This window comes from Vicia villosa, linkage group LG2 (assembly GCF_029867415.1).
Source record: "Vicia villosa cultivar HV-30 ecotype Madison, WI linkage group LG2, Vvil1.0, whole genome shotgun sequence".
NCBI classification, from domain to species: domain Eukaryota; kingdom Viridiplantae; phylum Streptophyta; class Magnoliopsida; order Fabales; family Fabaceae; genus Vicia; species Vicia villosa.
This window is the reverse complement of record NC_081181.1, coordinates 187,181,547-187,190,017: the sequence shown is the minus strand read 5'-3', so window position 1 is coordinate 187,190,017 and position 8,471 is coordinate 187,181,547. Positions and strand designations below refer to the sequence as shown.

At 26.6% G+C, this 8,471-nt stretch overlaps 1 protein-coding gene across 1 annotated transcript; it reads right to left on the bottom strand.

Moving 5' to 3' along the window:
• Positions 1–435: 435 nt before the first annotated feature.
• Positions 436–6,013, bottom strand: LOC131647678 (uncharacterized). Its single transcript, XM_058917542.1, has 6 exons — positions 5,357–6,013; positions 2,068–2,285; positions 1,737–1,977; positions 1,539–1,624; positions 1,368–1,459; positions 436–1,034 (listed from the first exon to the last, which is right to left on the bottom strand). Exons 1-6 carry the CDS (start codon positions 5,465–5,467, stop codon positions 733–735), a joined length of 1,050 nt encoding a protein of 349 aa, XP_058773525.1. The 5' UTR covers positions 5,468–6,013; the 3' UTR covers positions 436–732.
• Positions 6,014–8,471: the final 2,458 nt, after the last annotated feature.

Sequence of the window (8,471 nt, the reverse complement as noted above, 5' to 3'; positions counted from 1 at the left end):
ATTGATATTTTTAATTATTCACAATAACTTATTGTTTGTGTTTAATATGTAACATGTTGAATTTAGTATAATTTAATGAAGTGCTTGTGTTCATATTATTTGTCACATATTCAACTGTTATCGATTTTTAAAATTCAATAACTTTAAAAATTAGAAGATATTTTTATCAAAAATAAATTTTGAAAAGTTTCAAAGATGGAAAAAGAATTCCACATTTTTTTGTTGCTACTATGTTTTGAATTTTATCTTTATTCTTTCTAGTGCATAACATTTATTAAGTTGTTGTCATACTTAAAATTATCATTTATTTTATTTTTATTCTTGTTTGATCTCCCATTTAAAACCTGATATAAAAGTTGTTTACTCCTAACACATTCACTTGATTTTACTATATGAAGTTAAAAGAAAAGGAGAAGAATATACAAAACCAATCATGCCCGATTATTATTAAAAAAACTATAATACATAACATATATATAGTTCAGCTACTTATAACAAGCTTTGATCTTATACAAGAACAATACCTTAATAAAAAAAGGATAGGTAAGAAAACTCAGCCCCAATTCACCAAACTTTACTTAGCTTAGAAGTTATATACCCTTTTGACATATATAACTCCAAATGTTCTGAAATGTTTTCAGAATTTCACCAAGTGAACCAGTTTTCTTTGTGTCGGGCGATATTAGAGTTTCAAAGCTAAATCAAAGGAAAGTCAAGTAAGTATAAATCACTTTACAAGATAGAGTTCGATGCGAAGAAGTTGAAGTCATGGTGATCAACGTTGAGTTGTTTCAACCATGATTCTGCGGCGCTATAAAGATATGATATACTCTCATAATCATATGGATCGGAGTTTAGCCAAAGATCACTATGCATTTTGTAAGTGGCTAACCCAAATGGAGGTAGAGAAATTAAGCTTTTGCTCTTTTTCTTGGAATCATGATGTCCTACAATAATTTCCCAGCCATTTGAACAACATAGATCTTTGTCTGTGTCTTTGTCTATGTCCATACCATCATTCTCCATGGCACAATCTGCATATACACATAAGAACTAACATGAAGCTTTACATTATAAAATATTTGAACTAAGCCACATGAAAGCTCTTAGAGTATATTCCATCTAGAACGAAATATAAATAAAAAATATCTGAACAATTAATGTATCTGATCTTAATTTTTAATGATCTATATAAAAAGACATATAACATTATAGTAAAAATATATGAAGAGTGTCGACCACATAATATTAGACACTCTCTTTTCAACACTCTAAAATTCGTGTGAATCTTACAACCACTTTCTATATGGTAGGATTACTACAAATGAAAAGATGATATTCATCGGAATACCACAACTTAAAAATACCTTGGAAAGATGATGACAATGTATGGTAAGTGAGGAAACATGCTTCCATGTCCTTGTCATTTTTCCGACTAGGGATGGTATAAATCGGGTACCTACTCATCAACCAAGGATCAATACATCGTATAGAAACTATAATGAACATGATGCAAAAAATTAACAAATTATATTTACCACGAAACAGCCATCCAACTTGCAGGAGAAAGATCAACGCTCTTCAAAGTCATCAGCTCCGGATAGGTTTTTGCTAACTCAGGTATCTGAAACAAGAAACAATAACAAAAATTGTATAGTGTGAAAGCAATATATAAATACATTAATTTATGTTGCTATGTAAAATTAGGCGGTGAGAATCAACATTAAGAAGACTACCTTCAAAGTAAGCGGAACTCTATGATAAGGCGAAGACATCTCAGTATAACTTAAGTATAAGTTGCCAAGCTTATCCTTTGTTTGACAAGATCCTTCTTGGTCAGAGCTTGATTCTTCAGAAATAGCATCCCAAGATTTGCTTGAATTGTTACTTAACGATCGAGACAAGTTATCACTTCCACTATCATCGCTCGATGAATCACTTTCGAATTCAACTCCATCGCTATCCTCTCTATGGTTCCTAGAATGGGGAAACTTGACTGATAAGTTTTTTATGAATGTACACAAATTACGCAACACATTAAAATATAAAGATGCGAAAGGATCATACCGAGAAGCTGCACCAGATTTGTTGGTGTAGATTTGGATAGCAGATAGATATGGAACATAGTAGTGAACCACAGTTTCGCCATCCTCCAATATCATAGGTGTACCAGCACCATATGCACTCCATTCATAAAATCGGTCCCAAAGATCTTTCAAAGTGAAGCATTCAATTGTCTCCTTACCAAGGGGTTTCCATTGGATGTTTATATCATTAGAGCAACTCTGAAATATAACATGTTAAAAGCAAAGAAAATCAAAAAAATAAACCGATGTCAAGTAAGAGAGAATTGAAATAAGAAATGATTACATTATTTTATATTGATTCAATGATAAAATGTTCTTCACAGTGAATACATGATAAACTTTATAGAGTGATCACGACCGAAAAACAAATGTTAACTAACTTATAATAAAATTATATGATTATTAAAAATTGATAACTAACAACTACACAACTAACTATATCAAAAACTAACAGTTCAAATGACCTTTAAACATTTTATTTGGATTAACAATTTTTTTAATCAAAACTCACAACAACAACAACACAAATTCACTTCCATTCACAATAGTGCATCCAACAACAAAAAAAAAAAATTAACAATTAAGTTTTATCTCATTAAGTAGAATGACGACATGGAACAAACTACATCATAATATTCTATAAAAAATCAAGTTTCAATCCAACTCTTAATCTCAAGATTTTTTCTAAAAACTTCTCTTATGCTATTTCCAAGTCTCCCCCTTAGTCTAGTTGTCTAACTACCATCTATATGATCTCTTATCCTTACTACAAAATCGACATGTTTTCTATCTATATGTTTTCTATCTATGCTCAAATCACTTACATCTATTTCCATTCTCTTTTCTACTATCTACTACCCGAAGACTCTCTTTCCAATATATAGGGTACATCCATTTAAAAAAAGTTGCATGACAACTAAGAAACAATCAATGGTGCTAGCCTCCAAAATCTTGTTTTCTTATGCCTTCATTTTCTCCTTTTACAATTCTCCTTTTATAATTGTGGACAAAAATTACTTGAATGGACGACAAATTTGTTCAATATACTTTGAATTATAAAATTGTATTTTTAGATTAAGATTGGAACCCAAAACTATTAATTAATCTAAAAATACTTTAAAACATTAACTAACTCTTAAACATTGAGCTACATAGTAACACTAACGGTGCAATGTGTAACTTAACACTAATGAGAAAAAAAATTTAAAACAAAGAAATTGAAAATGTAAAATTCTATAAATATCTCTTTCAATAATAAAGTTATCAAAACAACAAAAACTAAAAAAAATAAAAATAAATCAATGCCATATAATTTTTCACAGGACCACTAACCAATATTTTTTTGCCACACTACATTCACATGGGGCAATCTAGAGCTATTATTAATTTTTTTTTTTTTTTAGTTATTAATTTTGGAATATGTCCTCCTTCAAGTCTTAATCCAATGGCCAATTAAAAAAAGTACTTTGTTTTATACCGTATTTCAAATATCATAAAACCAGTCTAAGATAATAAAATTGATTTTTATCCTAACAAAACAAAAATCCAAAGGATTTTTTTTCAAAGCAATAAATTATCAAGACTTATTTGATTTTCTCCCACTATTATAAGGAATTGTGTTTTGACTAAATAAAAAATTATGGAATTAAAATAAAAAAAGGTTTTACTAACATATATTAATATAAAAAAATGATAAAAATTGAATGAGTATATATATTTAATAAAACTTAAAAATAATGAAGTGCTTATCTTTAATTTACTCACACTAAAACATGTGAAAAAGTAAGAAAAAAAATAGTTTAATTAATATAATACTACAGAGTGTCATTTTCAAAATAAGATAGTTTTTGTGTCGACATAGACTGTAGATTACAACGCATTTTGTTTATGTGCATTGTATATAATATAATATAATATAAATAATATAATAATTTAAAATAGCACGTGAAAGTGAAGATTTTTCAAAGGTTGTAAATTCTAATGGATATTCTGAACACAAGGGAATAAATAATATCTAACAAAAGTTTAAATAAATGATTAATTAATGAAAACACTAGTCAAAACCATTGACAATGATTTATAATCATATACTAATGCTATAATATACTATTTGGCGTTATCGTATATAAAGTATTAATTTTTTTATGATTAGCATATCATAATATTTTACGAGGGATGATAATGCAACGTTATCCACTTAGAATTTAATGAATCATTGTTTATGAAATATTTATTAAGAAATCAAATAAAAATAAATAAAAAACTTATTTCATACTAAATCAGTTTCCCAATAACTTATAACTTTTGTGAAACAATAACTTATAAGTGTCAATTTTCCTAATTCAATATATAATTTTAGTCAAATTAATAAAATAAATTAAGAAACAGTTTTAGTCCAAAAATAAAATAAAACAATAGTTCTACCAATTATCTTTATTAGCTATAGTGGTGTCTTCTACTATTATAATTTATAAATTAATAATTTAAAATATCAAAAATATATATTATTAGGAAAAACTTTTGTTTTGAAGATAAACATGACTGAAAAATTAATAAAGTATAATTAAATAATGAAAAAATATCAAAATAAATAGATAAAAATAAAATTTTCTCTTTTCAAGCCATAATTTTATAAATAAATTCTAAAAAGGTTTTAAGGAAAATTCTTCACACAAGTAAATTTGCATCTCTATCTTTTCATTGAATAAAAAAAAATTTCTTGATTTTCGTTATAGTTTCAACTTAAGAAAACAGCTAGTGGTTTAAATTAATGTACTACTATTAAGTTTAAAAACTATTTTATTGTTTAGTTTATTAATTTTTGTAACATGCACAATTTTAAGAAACGGTATTAAAAAATAGAGAATCCCAATAACAGTATCAGATTAATAAAGTTTTTGCAAAATCAAAAGTTATTATTTTTAATCAATGACGTTAATTTATTGAATCACTTTATGTAACTTTATTAAGCCACATATCACGTCTTAAAAACAGTCTTTTCAAATTTTCAAAAACAGAATTCCATAATTATAATTGCAAACTAATATTATTAATAATAATAATAATAATAATATATTAAATTACAAAAATACCCCTAGTTGAAAAAACCAGAGTCAAAGAAACCAGCACACTGTTCCATGAATTGACAAAACAAAGAATGAAAACATCGGCAATGGCACCTTAAACATTCAAAAACTGATCCAATAAATAAATCAAAACTGAAAAATGAAATAAATAAATTAATTAATAATTAAAAATAAACAAAATACCTGAGGTATAGTCTGTGAAGGAACAAGAGGGGTAACACATTGAAGAAAGCGTTGCAGATTGGACACAGAATCTCCAAAGCAGCTCCAAGATGAAGAAGAAGAAAATGACATTGTCGACGAACCAAGATTTTCTCGACAAACCCAAAAATAACCCAGAGAAATTAAAGAGAAAATAAGGGTTTTAATATTTGGATATGAATAATAATCACTCAACTCTCTCTCATTGAAGAAATTGAAGAAAAACAGAGAATTTGGGTATTATATATAATTGAAAAAATAAGAATAAAATAAAGGATTTTGTTTGTGTCTGGTATATTCATGTATTTTTTTTATCTTATTTGCCCATCTTTATTTAAAATAAAAGACAAAATAAAACTATTTTACTCATTTGACTAAGGTTGATTAAATACAGGAAACTTTTTGCTACTTTCCATCTAAGAAAAGATTTTTTATCATATCACCATAAATAAAAATAAGGGATAAGAGATATAAATTAAGAGGTAATTTATCTTTTTTCAAAATAAAAAATAAAAAGAGTTTCAATTGTAATAAAAATATTGAAAAAGTTAAAAAAAAAAATTATATAGAAAGAAATGCACCCACAGAATATTTGTGTTTTTTTTTCCTGGATTTTGAACTTTTGAATGAAAGTTGAAGATTTTTTTGAAGAGAGAGAAGTGTAGTAACTCTTCTTTTGTTGTTGTATGTTTTGAATTTGGAAGAGAAAACAAAGAGTTAAAATCGGTTACTTCATTATTAAATTAATTATTGTGGGAATTAAAAGGAACGGATTTTGGGTTTTTTATTGGTTTTAAGAGAGAATGGTGGGACCAGGTTTCCCTGCATTCAATACGTTTTGCATTAATGAATTCTTCCTATTTACAGCCGTTTGATTAAATCCGACGGTTCATATTTAAAATTAAATATTTTATTTTAAAATAAATTAAAACTATGTTAAATCTTGACCGTTTAATATTGATCCAACTATTGTAAATGCGACGAATGTGTGAATACGGAAAACAGTGTTAGCAGAGGATTGGTTTCGTATGGTGGCTAGTGTAACAGAGTTTGTTTCGCCGCGTGTTAAGGTAGATGTGGTGTCAGAAGTTGTTGTTTTTGTTCGAGCATCATTTTGAGATTTTTTGGATTTTAGTTTGGTTTTTCTTTCATTCATTTTGAATTAATTTTTTTTCAATATTTAATGTATGAATAAGTTAAAATAAAATATTAAATATAATTGCAATATGATACACGTGTTTGATATCGTTTAGTTTTACTTTTTGTTTTTTTTTTTGTTTTTATCTATTTGACTTGAGTAGTTATTTTAAAAATGAATAGTTATTTAACTGGCTTAATTAAAATTTTGAGGTTGAATTTTAAAGGAAATAAAATGTACTAATATACTAACAGTTATATTGTCCACTAATGAATGACGTATATTCTACATAGGGTAGTTTTTTATTAAATAATTATATAAAATTATTTATATCGTCAGTGTATATCTATTAATATTTTTATCTAATTTTATTTGATTAATAAAATTAATTTATTTATTTTTTTCTATTTCTTTTATTTAAAATCAACGGAATATTTATTTTTAAATGATATATCATTTCTAAAATATAATAAATTATATAAAAAGTTATGAAACTTTATAAATAAAATAATTAATTAAAAATGGACTCAACATCTATATTTGGTGTAAAAAATGAAATGAGATTAAATTGTTTGAATTTAAATTATAAGATAAATTAAGACAAAAACTATAATTAATAATAAATTTATTTAATTTTAAAAAAATAAATTATTTACTAAAAACATTTATTATTATAATAATAATTCGTGAAAATTGTTTGTTAATTATTTTAAGGTTTAATACGTATTTTGATACCATATTTTAACCTCGAGAGTCATTTTGAACCAATATTTTAAAGGAAAATGCTAACGAGTGACGCAGGGACACTTGTTAAGAGTTTAAAAAGGTAAATAATACTTATATTTAATGTTTTAGAAATGGAAATAAGGAACTTTTTTTAAAGATAACAAAATTTGTTTTATTGAAATAACATATATTCAATGTATTGGATATTGAAATAAGTCATTTATTTAAAGAATTTTTTCTTTATATATAATGCTTAAAGAGTGTGCTTGGGGCACTCGTTAGCAAAACCCTATTTTAAAAAGATTCAAATTGATCACTTAACTCTTCCAAATGTATAATGTTAGTGACAAGTTCAACGACCAATTTCTAAATTTTTTATCACTATTTAGACAAAAATGACTAATATGGTACATTTTGAAAAATTAAAAGATCAATATGAATTTTTTAAGCTAATAGACAAAAATGAACCCTGGAGTTAACAAACAAGACTAAAAAATATATTACCCTTATATTAAGATTATATAAATTGTTGTAATTTAATGATATTGTAATTTTCTTTATCAATAATTGTACTTGATAAAAAAGTACAATAATGATAGCCATGTTTTTGGAGGGTTGTCTATGATGTTTAGGTTTGTTGATGTTGTTTAGAGTTAGCTCTCGCTGAGTGATGAGAAGCACTATATATGTGGTTTGTGGGTGAAATGATTCTCATTTCTTCAGCCCTAAGGTTGAGGTATTTATAGAGACTCTGACTCCTTGAAGTTGGACTAAAGAGTGGTCACCATCACTCCCCTCTAAAAAACATGGAGAGTAAGAGAGTTATTCTTTCTTAGATCAAGGAGATAACAATGATCTTATTTGACCATTTCTCCTAATCAGTTATGATGGGACACATCATCTCCCATATTCATTGGTCACATGGGTAATGGGAGTGATTTTAGGTGGAATAAAACAAACTGGTAGGTAGTTACTATGGTCTAGGCGATCTCATAGCCAATTTTGGATGGCATGTGACTTCGTCGGGCAACTCATCTTTGCTAGTGTGTTTTTTCTTCCTTACGTAGGTTGTTCCTTCTTAAGGTCCAATACAATTATAACGGTCTACAATCAATCAAGCACGAGAGCTTATGAGGACGAATTAATTTAGTTTGATCTTTTCCAATCTTCACACTTGGGCTAACCCCCAAAGATATATTTAGGTCGTCCCTATGGAGAGTAACAAAAGGATAA